Consider the following 20,081-nt stretch of genomic DNA (forward strand, 5'->3'; position numbering starts at 1 on the left):
TGTTTGGAACAACTCTTTACCACACCCAACCCAGCTCAGAACTTCACTGCATATCTTTCATTTTGATTTTTTCTTCAATGCTCAAGCGACCTAAAGTGAACACAGATATTAAATTGGGGCCTGACCAAAGCATTCTGCAGCTTCAGTATGGCTAACTTAATCATCAATCTTTGATGCATTCTACGACAGGTATTGTGAAATGTTTTGGGATCTGATAGCCCTTAAAAACTCAGTCCACAGTTGCCAGTTTTGGGAGATTCAAAGGTTTTGCTCACATTTCTAGCTCGCACTTGGATATAATGTCAACATGTAAACTTAATTTTGTTTTAATCTAGAAGGGTAATGAAATAATCACTTCTGAAAACTTCTCCAATTCTATTTTATACTGTTAATTCTTCAGTTCTACCAGTGGATAAAATAGAACTGTATACTGTAAAAGCTGATTTGAAGATTTAGTTTATTAATTTTTTTCAACATTTATCTTCATTCACAAGTTGTGGATGTTACTGACAGAACCAGCATTTACTGCCATCTCTAACTGCCTTCGAGAACAAGACTATCAGTCTACCTCAAACAATGCTCTGAGTCTGTAGTCAAATATAGGCCAGAAAATAAAAGGACAGCAGTTTCAGTGAACAAGGTAGTGTTTTATGACAATTCAGTATGTCTTACGGTCACATCACTATCTTTCCAATTTCAGATTTATTTAATTAATTGAATTTAAATTCCCAGCTGTTGTTATAGGATTTGAAAACATGAGCTGAAATTTTCAAGTGTGACCTTGTGTGCAGCAGGACAAAGTCATTCTAATTGAAGTCTGACAATGACCTTTTCTTTCTCCTTCTCGGGTTCTGCTCTGTATTCACTGTAGTTTTGAATGCTTCTTTTATGACATCAAAATTAGCTCCATGTATGAGCAAATGAATTGCATTAACAATAAATGCTTTCAAAATGAAATGAGATGGGTGTTTGAAGATATTTGACTGGCAGGGTTAAAAGGATATGACAGGTGAATGGTAAGGGACTGGACTACTCTGCAGACAGGCAATGTGGATGTAATGGGCCAAATTACCTCCTCCTATGATGCAGTTTTTACTATTCAAAGTAGAGATCAGCAGAATCAGGAGGACTTAAGTAGTGTGGAACGTATGGCTCAACTTACAGCTCAATGCATTTCTGAACACGCAAAGTTTAAAGAAATTCAAAATATACTCAGAAAACATCTTTTTGGATGTATACAGAAAGTCAGCAGGCTTTTTAAAAAAACTATTGTGGCTGATTTTTTTCAAACTATGTTTTTCATATCTAAATAAACTTTCAGCTGGATGTATTGTAATTTTTATGCTTAGCTTGTGTCAATTTGCCATTTAGTTTATGTTATTTACCTTACCTATGTTGCATAACTCAGCAGGTATGCTGAGGTAACTCTCAATTGCAAAGTTTTCAAATATTTTATGTCACAACACTAGTTGATGAATTTGTCCTATTTATTTATGGCGCTTATTACAGAATTAATGATTAGAGCTTTTACCTGTTCAATATTCTGATTTTCATCATTATGCTGTAACATCTGATGCTGGGCTCTTAACTCCTCCAGTTCTGCCTGCAGTTCAGTCACTTTAACAGTCATTTCTTCTTCTCGAGACTTAAAAATATCAAAATTATTAAGTTACAATCACAGTTACTCAGGCACATTTCATCAACTCTTGGGAATGGAAGTGAAGAAAGACAAAAATAAGATCAACATTAGGATTAAGAACACTGGCACATGTTGTGTTATTCTCCCAAGTTCCTTTACAGAAAAATTGACATGACACATTTTGGCCTATTGTCCAACAAGAGATATTTCATACATGGACAAGTTTGTTAAATTTCATACAGGGACAAGTCTGGGCTATGCCAATATTTCAGTAATAACTAATGACATATGAATAATTCTTGCAAAAGTTTCTTGGAGCTTTCCTCTGCTTTAATGTAAATAATGGGCTGGGCAGTTCTGTTTATCAATATATCTGGTACTATCATATGAATGTACAAGGTTAATATAAATACCATACTGCTCTCAAATCCTATCACTGATTTTAATGATTTTCATTGGGTAATAAAGACAGTGAAAGTCTTTTTCCTAGGATGATGATGTCAGCTTGAATGAGGGGAGCGTAACTACAAATTGAGGGGTGATAGATTTAAGACAGATGTCAGAGGCAGGTTCTTTACACAGAGAGTGGTAAGGGCGTGGAATGCCCTACCTGCCAATGTAGTCAACTCAGCCACATTAGGGAGTTTTAAACAATCCTTGGATAAGCACATGGATGATGATGGGATAGTGTAGGGGGACGGGCTGAGAAGAGTTCACAGGTCAGCGCAACATCGAGGGCTGAAGGGCTTGTTCTGCGCTGTTTGGTTCTATGTTCTGATCAAATATCAATGAATATTGGATAGTTTAAAACATCAAGATAACAGTGATCCAATTAATTTACAGTCTTCCTTTGGCACGAGGAACAGGCATGGTAAAACATCAAAATGTATAAGGAATTGGCTGCAAGAAAGAAAGTAAAAGGAACTAGACAAGGATTATAGACAGAGGTGGATTGTGACTGAATCAAAAACCCAAGCATTCAGTTACGCCCTATTGCTTCATTAATAAATTCACATCAGAACCACAGTACGTTGGTCAAATTTGCAAATGGGTCAAGGCACAACAGTAAAGTCTGATGAATCATTGAAGCAATCAGGAAGACCTAAAAAAAATTGAACATAAAGAAAATGATGGCAGATGAAATTCTGTGCAGAAAAGTATGAGAAATAGACAGAGGATACATAATGAACATAAAACAAACAAGAGGCTGAGAGATAGGAAACACTAACCACTCGTCAAAGCAGCAACCAACAATGAGACTATTGAACTGTATTGTCAAATTCAACAGAGTGCAGGTCTGAGGCCAATATGCTTACTGCATCACCATGAACACAGGACTTCAAATTAAGAGTAGAACTATTCAACCATTCGAACATTCTTCAATTGAGTTAAATCTTAAATATTTCTAATCACTTTACAAACACTCTGCAAGTGATGAAAACAAGTGTCACCATGTTGCTACTTATTACTAGAGGATAGAATTATGAGCTAAATTAAAAAAGAACTTGAACTTTTCAGCCCTAGAAGGAATTGAAAGAGAGAATTATGAAGGCATATGCACATAAAACCAGGAAAAAAAAAGGTTAAATCTGAACACGACTTCAAATTTAATTCTGGTTCTACAATAATGAAGCACGTAAAAGCTGGGAAATGACCAGTTTGGGATTGATATAAAGAAGTTACCTTTCATGTAAAGGGTGATCAGTACTTTGTACGATCCTCTGCTAGTACAGTGGCAAACAAAAACTTCAGAGTCATTCAAGAGGCAGTTAGGTACCAGGAGTTGGATTGCAAGTTTCTATGATCTAATGGCTTCCTTTGTCAGTGCTTGTTTATTTTTAAATTATTTGTTATTATTCATGGGATGTGGGTCAGCATTTACTACCTGACCATAACTACCCAAAGAGCAGTTAAGAATTTGTGCACCTGGATGCATATGTAGGGCACACCAGGTAGATGGGCAGAGTTTCCTTCTTTAAAAGGGCATTAATAACCTACATTTTACAATAATCAAGAGTGGTTACATTTCATTGGGCTAGCTCTTTATATTATTTTTTATTGCATTCTGCCAAAATGAGATTTGAACCCACAGCCTCAGAACTTTGATCTTGGCTTCTGGACTGCTTGTCCAGTGACATGATCACATTTCCATACCGTCCGCTTCTGAGGGCAATGTGGGCACAGTTAGGCTAAAGTTGACTGTATATAAAAAAAAATACAAAGAATTGCAGATGCTAAAATCATAAATTAGTGGAAGAACTCAGCAGGTCTGGCAGCATCAGTGGAGAAGAAGCACAGTTAATATTTTGGGTCCAATAACTTCTTCAGAACGCCGGCATTCTGAAGAGGGGTCACTGGATTTAAAATATTAACTCTACTTCCTTTCCACAGATGCTGCAGAACCTGGAGTGTTACCAATAAATTATGTTTTTGGCTTTGTGTGTTTGCATATATGTGTGGGCGTACGTATGTGTGCACATACATGCATTTAAGTATAAAGTTGACTGTACTTTTCTAACAACTTTTACCATTTGTATTTGCACATAGCAAGTTTCCATGTGTATTTAATTCATTTCTCAACTTGATATGCAATCCTAAATACAAACATTAAATAATTGAGCACAAATTTATGACTTTAGAATTCCTGATTTATTAACATTGGGATCAGTTAACTTTGCCTGGTAAATGCCATTTCTCAGCAATCAAGAAATGTAAGTGTTAAGACATGAGCATTAAATACCTGCAAAATCTCTTCATATTTTTTTGTTGTCCTTTGTATATAATCATCCTTTTCAGCTATCTTGCGATAGAGCTGGTTTACATCCTCCTTGTGGGTTTCCAGGAGCTCTGCCTCCACTTCCTGGGCTTTGCCTGGCAAAGTAAGGAAATGTACCTGATTTTGCTATGCTTCAGTGTATATGGCAGGTTCAAAAAGGAAATGATTACATAATTTTAAACCAATCCAATGACCGAATATGACATGAAAATACACTAGCCGATATTCCACTGATATATAAAAAAGTCAAAGGGGTATGAAGGGGTCAAAGCTATGATCCATTCAAAGTTACCAATCTTAAAAGGGTGAAATACATAGATATGAATGCTGACGTATGAAGAATAGCTGTTGGTTGAGGTAATAAAGGCCTGAGATATCCAGGATAACTAACCCACTAGTCAAATTCACAGGTTAGTTGTGCAGATACAAAAATCAACTAAGAACAGTATAAATTAAGAAAACAAATGCTGTTTAAGAAAAAATATCCATGAACAAATTCGCTTAAGAAAATATTTATTTGAAAGCAGACAAAATATCCAGGAATTCCTACACCATTTACTTGTGATATCTTTTAGAAAACTCAAGGGGAAGCACAACGTAATCTCCTTGTGAAGCCCTGCTGGCTCAGAGGTGTACTACAAGAGTTCCTGGAACTTCACTGAAGCCAGACTTCATAACTCAACCACTGAGAAGCTGACTCAGAGATGCCGGTGTTGGACTGGAGTGTACAAAGTTAAAAATCATACAACACCAGGTTATAGTCCAACAGGTTTAATTGGAAGCACACTAGCTTTCGGATGAAATCACCTGATGAAGGAGCGTCGCTCCGAAAGCTAGTGTGCTTCCAATTAAACCTGTTGGACTATAACCTGGTGTTGTGTGATTTTTAACTGAGAAGCTGAGATTGCTAAAGCTTAGCAACTAAGGCTTGCCAGGAAGACTTGAAGCTGAATAGGATCAGAAAGAATCTTTTACCAAGGAGACAGCAATTGAGTGGGAATCTGGGCAGCAATGGTTCACAGTGTGAAGCCAGGAAAAGCGTTCTTGCTTTGACTGGCCCCACAAGATGAATTCTGTGATGACTTTCTCGGTCTATTCTGCTTCATCACTGCTGCAATGGAAGAAGCATGCGTTGAGTACTCTCATGCAACCACAAAACTGTTTCTATTAATACTGTTCTTATAAAAACTTTGGCTAAGAAAGCAGTGAGCAGGATCGGAGCAACAACAAGGTAGAAATTGTAGCATTGTGATTTCAGGACCATTGCTGTCCCAAATCCACTGAGCATTTCAAGCTAAAATCAGCACCTCATTCTTTTAAACTCTACTGGTTCAACTTAAGGTTTCTTCATCCCAGTTGTCAGTTTAGTTTCTATACTTCTAACTGAAGTGGACAAGTTCATAGTTGCCCACAATGTACTCCATCTGCCAAAATTCTGCCCACTCACTTAAGCTTTCCATATTTCTTTATAGACTCTAATTTCTCTTGACAATTTATTTTTCTACCTACATTGACAATAATAATTTTTTTTTCAAGTATAGGTTTGACCTCCACAGGCACAGCAGTAGGTACAGTTTGCCAACCTGAAATTATCCATTTATCCCAACTTAATGCTCCCTACTAATCCCCTATCTAAACTATAAATGCTACCTCCGACACCATGAGGTCATTTTCCGTAGCATCCTTTGATGTGGCATCTTATCAAATCCAAGTACACCCCATTTACGGATTCTGCTTTACTTACATTTATTAGAATTCTTTGATGGAGTAATAAGCAATTAGGCAAGCACAATTTCCCTTTCAAAAACTACATTGAATCTGCCTCATTTTGTTCCAATTATGACTTAGGAATTTTCCACTATAATCCATTATTAAGGAGTTAACAGCAAATCTCCCTTAACAGTTGCAGCCTATAGTTTGCTGTTTTCTGCCTCATTTTTTTGACAGAAGGTTTTAAGTTTTTTTTAATTTTCCAATCTGTTAGGCTCTATTCAAATTCGAAGAAAGTTTGGAAGACAATAAGTAATGCCTGTAATAGCTCTTAATTACTTAGGTAATTAACCCTGGAAAGTCAAATTGTTTTCCCAGTGCCTTTTTGTCCTGTGATGGTGACTGCTTAGCCACTTCTCTGTAAACACAATGGGCCTTTCCCTCAACTCGTTTAACTTACCAATCCACACTCCTACAATGTTAGTTGAACAAACATATTCTCCCATCATCTGATTTCTGTGAAACTGTTGAATTAGTATCTCATCAATGCCAGTTGAGGAAATATTTTTTCCTTACACAACTGATCAAAACTTCACTGTATCTCTACAGCAGGTCAGGCATAGGGGAAACCATATAAAGCCTCCGGCATATTGCCCTTGCTAACATTTAGGACATCAAGTTAGACACAAATACATCCTGAGATCCTTTAAACAAGGCCTTTTTTTGTTGTAAAGCTCTGGATTTGTAGATAATTTACCTAGTTTTTAGATTAGATTACTTACAGTATGGAAACAGGCCCTTCGGCCCAACAAGTCCACACCGACCCTCCGAACAGCAACCCACCCAGACCCATTCCTCTACATTTACCACTTCACCTAACACTACGGGCAATTTAGCATGGTTAATTCACCTAACCTGCACATTTTTGGACTGTGGGAGGAAACCGGAGCACCTGGAGGAAACCCACGCAGACACAGGGAGAATGTGCAAACTCCACTCAGACAGTTGCCTGAGGCGGGAATTGAACCTGGGTCTCTGGCACTATGTACTAAACACTGTGCCACCGTGCCACCCATTATATTCACCAGATTCAAAACATTGTCCTTGCTTGTACTCGGTTGCTTAAGGCTTTTTGATTGATCTTAATATGCACTAGTCTTTGCAAATAGTTTTATTGATAAATGGTCTTGTGGATCCAAAGGTACATAGAATAAATTAAAAGTACAAGTACTTCTCATATCATTACAGATATTTCTTTCAAATCTAGACGCTAAGTTTCTGGCGGTCACATAAGCAAAAACAAAAATGTATAGCAAACATGGTTTTAACTGGCACCTTATGAACCAGCACTTTCAATAAACCGGCAAACATTATATACCTTAAATACCGGAGGTTTATTGCATTAGTGCGATCTCTGCAACATCCAAGTAGTCAGTTGAGGGTGCGGGTAAGAAGGCTCCCTGCCAGTAGGTTTTATTTAAGGCAAAGTTGCATTATTATTTAATGCTGCAAATAAAATACGCCAGTAATGTGTATACACACTGCATTATGTTTTTATTACTTAGTGTGTGTTTTTACATTGATTGTGGACTTCTTAATTAATCTGTACACTCCTGGTCCCATAGATGCCAGTTAATAAAAAGTTTACTGTATTTAGATCCTGTGTGTTTGATTTATTGGAACATGGTTACTTCCAAGATCATTCTTGATCAATGCAGCTAATTAATTTCTGTTGCTTTAATTCTACAGGAAAAAGAATAAAGTATAAAGTCCAATTTCAACTTAGATTAGATTCTCTAAAGTGTGGAAACAGGCCCTTCGGCCCAACAAGTCCACACCGACCCTCCGAAGAGTAACCCACCCAGACCCATCTCCCTCTGACTAATGCACCTAACACTATGGGCAATTTAGCATGGACAATTGGGATTTTACATGTTATTTCCAGGTGATGAATTATCTATAACCATCCATGTTATTCAGATTAAACTTTTTTTTAATGCTGAGAATGATTTCCCTAATTTATATAAACGGAATACAAATATAATTTTACAATGCTACATTTCAATTTTATTTGCAGCTTGTCAGATATCTCAGTAGCAGATATTAGACACCGATTTTTAAGGAAATGAGCATGTAAAAGAAAAATATATTTGCATTGATGGCCTTTCCATCAGCAATCACTGTGCAGACAAAGTACTTCGAAATGTTGCAGTGTCAGAAACATGGCAGCCAATTTATGCACCATAAGCTCCCAATTCTTGTCGTGTTTGAAGGCTAAATATTAGCATGGAAACTGGAATATTACTCTTACTTCCCTACACTTCTTTGACTACTGAGTCATGGGAAGTTTTGCATTCAGCCACGTTAGAAATAGCCTCGGTTCAACATCTCATCAGTGCAGTATTCCCTCAGCAATATACTAGACTGTCAGTGTGGATTTTTGTGCTGTCTTGAGCAAACTCAGAAGTGAGTGCACTTTTAAATCAGTCACCGCTAACAAAATATTTTCTTTGAAGCTATTTTCCATTTCCAGTTTAAAAATAATGTAATATTTGGCCTTCGCTCTAAATTTTACATACTAAATACAAAAGGGGCGTTTACCTTTAACATGTAGTAAAATGAACCGGAAAACAATGCTCAGTTTTGTCCTCAAAGGCTTCAGTTGGTTTGAGACAAACATACCTTTATTTTTGCCTATTTATCATTTGCATTTCAGTTCCATCTTCTTTACTTTTAAAAGCAATAAAACTCCCAATGATAATATAACTCCTGTTGCATAAGGAGCATTCTGTGAGGTTAAATAACTATTACAGACCATTTTATTGCTTCTTGAATCTGTAATCATTACTAAAGGATTCAATTACAAGTGGAAAGAGACAAGGACAAGAGCGGCATAACAAACATCTACTTAAAAATTATACAATATCCTTTTGGTTTGTAACTATCTTCAAAATTATTCTTGTTCTTATACTTACTAATAGTTTGTTTGACAGATATATTCAACTCTTCTTCTTTCTGAGCTAGCTGTGTATTGAATTCTCGCATTAACTGTTTGAGAGTTGAGTTATGTTTCAGCTGCAGATCCTCGAGTTCCAACCTGTGAACCAAAAAATAATATTTTGAGTTTTTCTTGGAATGACTTTGTGGCCTCAGGAAAAACCTTTTAACATATTAGGATAAAAAACAATGGCGAGTAAACAAAAAGAAGTTTTAACAAATACGGTGACCAGTTGAGCTGGTTAAAAACTAATTTTTCAACATGACTGGTGGGTACCAAGGTTGGACTACATCTTCTTTTGTCCAGGCTTTTTATTTGCTCAGCTCGTGAATTAACATTGATGACATTTAGGAGAAATCAATTTATTATTTGAAGCAAAATATACTAGTTAAGAGTCATGAATGGAGATAATTTGACCCATTAAGTCCAAATCGGTTCTCAGAAGGCAATCGCATCATTCCCATTACTTTGCTTGATTGCCATGGCCCAAGTACCAACCCAACTTAATTCTGAAATCTGTTTACACCATTCTCATTCCTTTTTTATGTTTGTTGACATCATGCTGAACAGTGTATTAATTGAAAATCCAACAAATTGAATTATATACACTGCTAAATCCAAATCTGTAAACAATTTGCATCTTACAAACAGATAGTACAGATTTTACAGTTAACTATGCAAAAATTGAAACTCCAAGTTGTAGTCATCAGGTCAAGACCTGGACTGGAGAATTTCAGCTCTGATAAAAGATTGGATGGTTTGAGGTTGTTTCCTTCAAAACAACAGAAATTGACAGGAGAGTTAATTGAGTACAAAATTATGATTATATATTGAGTACAAAATTATCATAATACAGGAAAAACATTTCCTTTTCAAGAAAGGTCAAAGCATAATCAGCAGGCACACAATTAAAGTAACCGCCAAAAGGATTAGAGAGGAGTTGAAGAGAATTTATTTTCATCCAAGAGTGGTGGGGGACTCTGCCTGAAAGTATAACAGAAACCTCCTTAGATTTTAAAACAACTCAGATACAAATTTCAACAGCGTACTTGAAATGTCCCAGCAAAACAGTGAAGAACCTAGGGTCTACCGCAAACAATAAACTGCAAGACATTATAGCTTGTAATAGTAGTAAAAGGAAAAGATTCAAGTTATTAATGGAGGAGCAAATTACTGCAGATTCTGGAATCTGTACAGGAAACAAAAAGTGCTGGAAATCACAGGATCTGTGGAGAGACAAGCGAACATTCAGACAAGAGTCTCAATGACTCTTCATCAGAGCTGAGGCAAAGTGTGGAGGGGACAGTATTTATGCCATGGTGTGAGGGTGGAGTGTGGAGGAGAAAGGGTGTTGATAGTGCAGATTAAGTAATCAGAATGTGAGAATGGCAAAACAATAGTGTGTCCAAACTAGAAAGAAAAGATGGTCTCACTGGAAAGGGGGGAGGGGAGAGAAAACATGGTGAATGAGAATGTAACAGGTGAAGCTAAAAAAAAGGAAGAAATGGGAGTGTGTTCTCAATCTGAAGATGTTGAACTCAATATTAAGTCCAGAAGGTTTAAAATGCCTAGTCTGATGATGGGATGTTGTTCCTCCAGTTTGTGTTGTGATTCGCTGTAGCACTGCAGCATGCTGATCTCAGACAAGTAGGGTGCTGTGTTTAAATGATTAGCAATGGGAAGGTTGTGGTCATCTTTGCGCATGGACTGAAAGTCTTGTTGACCAGCATTTTCAAACATTTCAGATGTACTCCAATATTTGACTCAGGGGATGATTAAATGATGAACTCTTTTGTATTCAAGTCTTTGATCACATCATTGACTGGACTGTCATGTTGACCCAGAGTTTTGATTTTCATATTGATATAAAGTCAAGACATCAGTATAGCCTTGGAAATTAATTAATAGATACCTGACTTCGACTAAAAGTACATCTGTTCAGCCTTTGAAAATAATGAGCAGGTGATGCTTTGTTCATGCAACCTCTTAAAAACTGTTTTGTATGGAGATCTGGAGAGTTTATATATTTATTTGCACAACGGACTTTTTTAGTTATTCATCTTATCACAGCATTTAGGTATCCCTGGTAAAGGTGATACTTTATAAACTTGTCATAATCCATATTACTATAATCCATAATTACTCTTAAGTAGATGTTTTCCTGAACCACTGCAGTCCATGTACTGCACCTCAACCAAAAATGCTCTTAGGGTACGAATTCTAGAATTTTGGCGCAGTGACAACAAAGTTAAGACAGTATAGCTCCCAGTCAGGAGAAAGTGTAGATGCTAGATCTCAGAGTCAATAGTGTGGTGCTGGAGAAGTACAGCAGGTCAGGCAGCATCCAAGCAAGAGAACCAGCGTTTCGGGTGCACTCATCAACTTCTCCTTCCAGGTGAAAGTGGGTACTGCAGATACTGGAGATTAGCAAGATTTGAAAACCACAGCAGGTCAGGCAACATCCAAGGAGCAGGAAAATTGACATTTCGAGCAAAAGCCCTTCATCAAGAATGAAGCTGGGAGCCTCGGGGGTGGAGAGATAAATGGGAGAGGGGTAGGCCTGGGGAAAAGGTAGCTGAGAGTGCAATGGATGGATGGAGGTGGGGGTAAAGGTGATAGGTCGGAGAGAAGGGTGGAGCGGATACTTGGGAAGGATGATTGACAGGTGGGATAGGTCATGAGGACAGTGTTGAGCTGGAAGATTGGAACTGGGGTAAAGTGGTGGGAGGGGAAATGAGGAAACTGGTGAAGACATGGTGTTGAAGGGCTCTGAGATGGAAGATGAGGCGTTCTTTCTCCAGGTGTCGGGTGATAAGGGAGTGGTGGTGGAGGAGGCCCAGGACCTGGGAGTTGAAATGTTCACCACGAGGCGGTGGGATTGATGTGCTAATTGGCAGAGGAATAAGAAAATTAGGGAAGTAAATACTTGACTAAGAGATTGATGTGGGAAAGAGGGGTTCTATTTCATGGGACATTGGCATCAATTTGGGAACTAGGGCCATCTGTACCAATGGGACGGTCTCCACCTGAACTGATCTAGAACCAGTGTTCTGGTGAAAAGGATAAACAGGGTGGTCACTAGGACTTTAAACTTGTGAGTTGGGATAAGGGAAAGGGAAAGCAACAGGGAGTATGTAGTCAAATAGAAAGATAAGCAGCACGTTAGCCTGTGTGCAGGGTTTAAGATCAAGGCAGATGAGGAATGAAGCAAAAAGGAAGGATAACGGAGGACATATTACTAAAGATGTTGGAAATCATGTGGAAAAGAAAATTAGCATGAAGGTGCTTTACCTGAATGCTCATAGTATTCGTAACAAAGCAGATGTATTAACAGCACAAATCATTGTAAATGATTGTGATGAGATGTGATTGCAGGGGGGTCAGGACTGGCAGTTAAACATCTAAGGATTTACAACTTATTGAAAAGACAAGGTGGTGGGCAGAGGGGGTGGCTAGTTAAGAATGAAATTAAATCTATGATACTGAATGACATTGGGTCAGATGATGTGGAGACTGTGTGGGTGGAGTTGAGGAACCACAATGGCAAAAAAAACATAATGGGAGTTATTTTTTTTCACAGACCTCCCAGCAGTGGTTAGGACCAGGGACGCAACATGTACCAGGAAATAGATAGGACATATCACAAAGGCAAGGTCATGGCGATCATGGGAGATTTCAATATGCAAATGGACTGGGTGAATAATGTTGCCAGAGGATCCAAAGAAAGAGAATTCATAGAATGCTTACAGGAAGGCTTTTTGGAACAGCTTGTGATGAAGCCCACAAGGGAGTAGGCTATTCTGGACTTAATGCTATATAATGAGCCAGACTTTATAAAAGATCTTAAAGTAAGGGAACACTTAGGAGGCAGCAATCATAATATGGTATAGTTCAGCCTGCAGTTTGAAAGAGAGAAGGCAAAATCGGATGAATTGGTGTTGCAGTTAAATAAAGGTAATTACAGGGGCATGAGAGAGAAACTGACAAAAATCGACCGGAAGCAGAGCCTAGTGGGAAGGACAGTAGAGCAACAATGGCAGGAGTTTCTGGGTATAATTGAGGACACATACAGAGGCTCATCCCAAAGAAAGGAGAAAGTGAGGTCTGCAGATGCTGGAGATCAAAGTTGAAACTTTATTGCTGGAACAGCACAGCAGGTCAGGCAGCATCCAGGGAACAGGAGATTCGACGTTTCGGGCACAGGCCCTTCCTCAGGAATGAGCAGAGAGTGTTCAGCAGGAGAAGATAAAAGGTAGGGAGGAGGGACTTGGAGGAGGGGCGATGGAAATGTGATAGGTGGAAAGAGGTCAAGGTGAGGGTGATAGGTCGGAGTAGGATGGAGGCGGAGAGGTCAAGAAGAAGACTGCAGGTCAGGAAGGCGGTGCCGGGCTGGAGGGATTCGGCTGAGACAAGGTGGGGGGAGGGGGGATGAAGAAACTGGTGAAGTCCAAGTTCATCCCCTGTGGTTGGAGGGTTCCCAGTCGGAAGATAAGACGCTCCTCCTCCGACCGTCGCGTTGTTGTGGTTTGGTTGGACTCATCCACCGCCAAACCACAACAACGCGACGGTCGGAGGAGCCCATGGTTGAGTCCACGGTTGAGAAAGCAAATGTAATGTTGTCATTTATCTCAAGAGTGTTGGACTGTAAAAGCAGTGATGTATTACTGAGACTCTATAAAGCTCTTGTTAGGCCCCGTTTAGAATACTATGTTCAATTCTGGGCCCCACACCTCAGAAAGGACATACTGGCACGGGAACGTGTCCAGCAGAGATTCACATGGATGATCCCTGGAATGATAGGCCTAACATACAATGAATGCCTGAGGATCTTGGGATTGCATTCATCAGAATTTAGAAGGTTGAGGGGAGACCTAATAGAAACTTACAAGATAATGCATGACTTAGAAAGAGTGGACGCTGGGAAATTGTTTCTGTTAGGCAGGGATACTAGGACCCATGGGGAAAAGCCTTAGAATTAGAGGAGGTCAACTTAGAATGGAAATGAGGAGACATTTCTTCAGCCAGAGATTGGTGGGCCAGTGGAATTCATTGCCATGGAGCGCAGTGGAGGCCGGGACATTAAGTGTCTTCAAAGCAGAGATTGATAAATTCTTGATCTTGCAAGGAATTAAGGACTACGGGGAGAGTGTGGATAAGTGACATTGAAATGCCCATCAGCCATGATTGAATGGCAGAGTGGACTGGATGGGCCGAATGGCCTTATTTCCACTCCTTTGTCTTATGTCTTTCTGCATATGCACACAGATTACTTGAAAAGGCACACAAAGTGCTGAGCATTGCATAATCATCAGCAAACAACCTCATTTCTAATCCACTGATGGGAGGGATGGTAGCTTATTGAAGAAGCAGTTGAAGGGTCTAGGAACATTATGCTGAGGTCTTTCTGCAGAGATGTCCTGTGACTAAGATGACTGACTTCTAAGAATACAACAAAGTTCTGTTTTTGAGTTACTTGGCCTTCTTGATGCCAGACTCAATGAAGATATCAGGAAATGGCCTGCTTTGAGGATTAGATCCAAGCCCTTGTTTTTATGTGCGATCTGAAAGTTGCCACCTCCAACATTGCCACAGTACAGCAGGTCAGTAAAGTTGATGTGCTCAAGTTTCTAAAACAGTGCTTCAATTAAATTCACGATTTTCTGACTCTGATAATGCTATTGCTGAATCAAGGGAGAATCAAATATAAACCATACTATCCTTCATTTGGCACCATTCCAAGCACTTGTGAGTTTAGAAGGCAGACATCACAAAATGGAATGACAAACAAAAATTATTGTCAATAGTAAACAAGCCTCCTTAAAGCACATTTCTTTCAGAAGATGCATAAACTGAAAAATACAAAGTCGGCAGTACAACTAAATAATTTCAATAGGGTTGTCAAAACGTTACGCACATGTATGCATGTTTGGATGATGGATGTGTTGCAGTTTTCAGTTTACACGTTTTTTAGAAATCGGCTTCTTGGGCAAAATTTTAAATAAGCTCTGCCGGGTTCTCAACAAAAGCTGGCATTTTTAGAATTGCAGCCCTTCAGAGTTAAATGGAATTTTTTCTTGCCCTTAAATATTCAGGGGATTCGTATGTCTCTGCTGAATAAAGGATAATTGTAGCATTTTGTTTTGCCCAGATATTCAGTAGAGACTCTGCTGAATAAGGATAATTGTAGCATTTTGTTTTGCCCAGATATCCAGTATTTGTTTCTGAGCAGACACACACGTGTGTGAGGGACCTGCAGCATTGCTGAACCCTTCCCCCCCAATCCCAGTCAGTTCAGTGGGATTAATACAGCGAGCACTTGCTAAGTGTGCTCCCTGTTCAGGAGACTAGGCAACAGAACACCGCGTGCAAGCGCCCACTCCTCTCACCCCATCTGTATTGGTCAGCCCCTCATCTGCTCTGCGACCACCACCGTCCAAAGATGTGCGGGTTAGGTGAACTGGCCATGCTAAATTGCCCGTAGTGTTAGGTAAGGGGTAAATTTCGGGGTATGGGTGGGTTGTGCTTCGGCGGGTCGGTGTGGATTTGTTGGGCCGAAGGGCCTGTTTCCACACTGTAATGTAATCTAAAAAAAACTAATCAAAACTGCTGTCTTTTCTTTGGGTGTCGGGGTGGGGTGGGGGGGGGGAGAGTCTCAAAATAGCACACACACACACACCTTTTTACTGCAACCTTTTGATCAGTTCCACTTTTGCCCTGTACAGACAATGTCGGAAAGATGATCTAAGGAATGGCGGGGGTGGGGTTTGGGGCACATGCCTGTGGAGAACTCCAGGAAAAGTTTGGGGGGGAACAGAGAGAGGGCGAGAGGTCAGTCATTTGGAGACGGTGCCTGGACTCCCATCAATGTCCAGGACTGTTCTCGGCAGCATTTCAGTAAGCCAAATTCACTTTTAGTCATTGCAAACAAACGACACGATCAGTGCTGGAAACACCTCTTTGATGTAATGTTTTTATCGGGACCTTGAGATCTTCTTTGGATAATCCAAAATTCAGATAAATGATATTCAGATTATCGAGGTTCCTCTGTACTACTTTCACAAAGATCCAAGTAACACTGGAATCAGTTACATGGACGACAAGTGGACTAAAACAGTTTCAACTGTGTGTAAGCAGGACAATGATTACAATTTATCTTCAAGTTAGTGCTGCAGAGGAGAGCCACAAATTGTACACTGTCTCAGCAAATGGTGAAAATTATGATAGGTTTCAGAAAGGCAAATTAGAACATGATAAGGAACAAGGAAGTCTCATAGAATGAGCATTCAGTTACAAAAAGCATTAAAAGCTATTTTAGCAACAGTTCAAACTTTAATAAAAAATGCAAAGTAGGCCATATTTATGTCACGAAAATGGAAATAAAAATGAGAGACGGATAGTTGAGCTTTAAAGTATATTAACAGACCTAATGTTGATTTTTATTTTTTTCAATTTAGACTGTTGAGATAATGAAATAATTGAAATTGATGAATAGATGACATTTCCAGTTAGAGATATATAGCACAGAAAGAGACCCTTTGGTCCAACTTGTTCATGCCAACCAGGTATCCTGAATAAACCTAGTCACATTTGCCAACATTTGGCCCATATCTCTCTCAACCCTTCCTACTCATGTACTCATCCAGATGCCTTTTAAATGCTCTAATTGTACCAGCCTTCACCACTTTATGTGGCAGTTCATTCCACACATGCACCACCCTGTGCATGAAAAAGTTGCCCTTTAAAAGAGGTCCCTTCTAAATCTTTCCCCTCTCATCCTAAACCTGAGCCCTCCAGTTGGGGATTCCCCCACACCATGCCCCTCATGATTTTATAAACCTCAGACTCCAACACTCCAGGGAAAAACACTCCAGGGAAAATAACCCCAGCCTATTCAGCCTCTCCCTATAGCTCAAACTCTCAACACCAGTAACATCCTTGTAAATCTTTTCTGAACCATTTCAAGTTTCACAACATCATTCCCCTAGGAGAGAGAATTGCAGGTAGTATTCCAAAAGTAGCCAAACCAATGTCCTGTAGAGTGCAACATGACCTCCCAGCTCTTATAATCAATGCACTGACTAATAAAGGCGAGCATACCAAAGGTCAAACATATTTGATTGAATATCAGATCAAGTTCAAGCAGCTGGCTGGAATACACTTGTCTTTATGTTGAATTCAATTTTGAAGGCTTCCCACTTTCCAGCCATCCTTTTAACTGCAAATGTCTGCCCACAATCAATTTTTGAAAATTCTTGCCGAATACCATTAAAGTTGGCCTTTCTCCAGTTTAGAACTCTGACTTTTAGATCAAGTCTACCCTTTCCCATAACTATTTTACAATTAGCGCTCCCCTACTGACATCTCAGTCACTTGCCCTGCCTTACTTCCCAAGAGTATGTCAAGTTTTGCTCCTTCTGTAGTAGGTACATCCACATGTTGAAACTGAAAATTTTCTTTTACACACTTAAATTCCTTTCTATCCAATCCTGTAATACCATGGCATTCCCTGACTATGCTTGGAAAGTTATCCCCTACCATTACCGCATTATTTTCAAATAACTGACACCTGACAAATTTGCTTCTCAATTTCCCACTGACTACTCGGGTGGGGGCGGAGGGGAGAGAGAGGAGGAGGAGGAGGAGGAGGGAGAGGAATCTCTAGCACAATCCCAATAACATGATCATCCCTTTATTAGTTCCACCCAAACTAGACATACTCCCTGCAATATCCTCCCTAAGTACAACTGTAATGTTATCCTTAATAAAAAAAACAACACTCCCCCTCCTCTCTTATCCCCCTTTCTATCCTTCCTGTAGCATCCATTACCTGAAGCATCAAGCTGCCAATCCTGTCCATCCCTGAGCCACATCTCTGTTATAGCTATGGTAGCCCAGTCTCATGTTCCCAACTATGCAGAGTTCATCTGCTTTACCTGTCAGGCCTCTTGCACTGAAATAAATGCAGTTTAATTTATCAGTCCAACCTCATCATCAGCTTTGCTCCTGCCTGCCTTGACTATTTGACCTGCTCCTTTTCCCAACTGCACAAGCCTTAGACTGATACCTTTGCTAACTATTTGTCTGGTTCCCACTACCACTAAACAAAGGGACTTTGAAGTACAGGTTCATGGCTCCCTGAAAGTGGAGTTGCTGACAGAGAGGGTTGTGAAGGTAGTGTTTGGTGTGCTTGTCTTTGTTGGTCAGTGCATTGAGTTGGGAAGTCAAGTTGCGACTGTACAGGATGTTGGTTAGTCACTTTGCGAATACTGCCTGCAATTCTAGTCTCCCTCCTATGGGAAGGATGGTGTGAAACTTGAAAGGGCTTGGAAAATATATACAAGAATGTTGCCAGGGTTGGAGGGTTTGAACTATAGGGAGAGGGTGATTTTCCCTACAGCGTCAGAGGCTGAGGGTTATAGAGGTTTACAAAATCATGAGGGGCATGGACAGGGTGAATAGCTATGGTCTTTTCTCCGGAGTTCAAAAACTAGAAGGCATAGGTTCAATACGAGGGGGAAAGATTTTTAAAAGGAATTAAGGGGCAACTATTTCATGCACAGGATAATGGGTGTATGGAATGAAATGCCAGAGGCAGTGGTGCAGGCTGGTACAATTAGAACATTTAAAAGGCATCCGGATGGATAAAAGAATAAGAAAGGTTTAGAGGGATAGGGGTCATATACAGACGAACGGGACTAGACTAATTCAGGATATCTGGTCGGTGTGGACGAGTTGGACCGAAGGGTCTGTTTCCATGCTATACATCTTAATGATTCTATTTCTACTTTCATCAGGGCACAATTTTCAGCCTTAGGATAGGGTACTATGTTAACAAAAGAAGAAGCCTTTTTCCCTACGTGTCACCATGACAGCTTTCCTGTTTTGCTTGCTTAGAATTGGCTAATCACTAAAGTTTTTGCATTGCAATCAAATTAATGTTGCACCTGATATAATGGAGCTATCAGTTGATTGTCCACCTTTTGATTCCCTAAAATGGGGAAAGGCTTGAATGCATTCCAGAACAAAGGTTGCCTGAAATTTATTGTAATCAAACCACGGTTGGTCATCCCATCACTCTCCATTTTCACAGCTAAAAAAGGGTTGGCTAATGCCATGTTGACACCCTGGAGATCACTAATAATATAGCTACAGCAAATCAGTTTGTGAGCTAGTGCAAATACATTACGCTCATTGAAAGTTTCCACCTGAAATTATTTTGGACTTCATACATTAAATTTGTAAGGTTTAGTTTTGTTTGTAACAATCACTTCATTGAAGATATTTTCTAATCAACCAGTTTAGAGATGTTAAGGCACCTCTGAAGCAGAGGGGACTTGATTCCAGGTTTCCTGGCTCAGAGGGAGAAATATGACGACTGTTCCAGAAGACCTCTAATTTCAGGAACCAGTTCATCACTAAAACCATCAATATATGTAGGTTTCTCTATCTGCTTTCAAACCAGGGCTGTTTCACTCAAAGAGGGTGTGATAACCACGATACAACAGAAACATAGAGTTACAGAGTCATAGCGATGTACAGCATGGCAACAGACCCTTCAATCCAACTCGGCCATACTGACCAGATATCTCACCCCAATCTAGTCCCACCTGCCAGCACCTGGCCCATATCCCTCCAAACCTATTCATATACTCATCCAGATGCCTTTTAAACTTTGCAATTGTACTGTACGAAACCATATCATGTCATATTTTAAATCAACCTGTTCAGACACGTATGACAGCTCCGGAGGGGATGGGACTTGAACTTGGGCCTCCTAGTTTAGAGGAGAAAGTGAGGTCTGCAGATGCTGGAGATCAAAGTTGAAACTTTATTGCTGGAACAGCACAGCAGGTCAGGCAGCATCCAGGGAACAGGAGATTCGACGTTTCGGGCACAGGCCCTTCTTCAGGAATTGTGTCTCTAAACTCCTAGTTTAGAGACACAAACATTACCATGGT

The 20,081-nt window shown here is 39.7% G+C and overlaps 1 protein-coding gene across 1 annotated transcript in view; it reads right to left on the reverse strand.

Moving 5' to 3' along the window:
- The window catches only part of LOC122549511 (golgin subfamily A member 4-like), a 188,897-nt gene that overhangs the window by 34,057 nt on the left and 134,759 nt on the right, over positions 1–20,081 (reverse strand). The window contains 3 exon segments of the mRNA XM_043689370.1: positions 1,532–1,645; positions 4,380–4,510; positions 9,101–9,222. Of these exon segments, the coding sequence (XP_043545305.1) occupies positions 1,532–1,645; positions 4,380–4,510; positions 9,101–9,222 (367 nt within the window).

This window comes from Chiloscyllium plagiosum, chromosome 4 (assembly GCF_004010195.1).
Source record: "Chiloscyllium plagiosum isolate BGI_BamShark_2017 chromosome 4, ASM401019v2, whole genome shotgun sequence".
NCBI lineage: Eukaryota > Metazoa > Chordata > Chondrichthyes > Orectolobiformes > Hemiscylliidae > Chiloscyllium > Chiloscyllium plagiosum.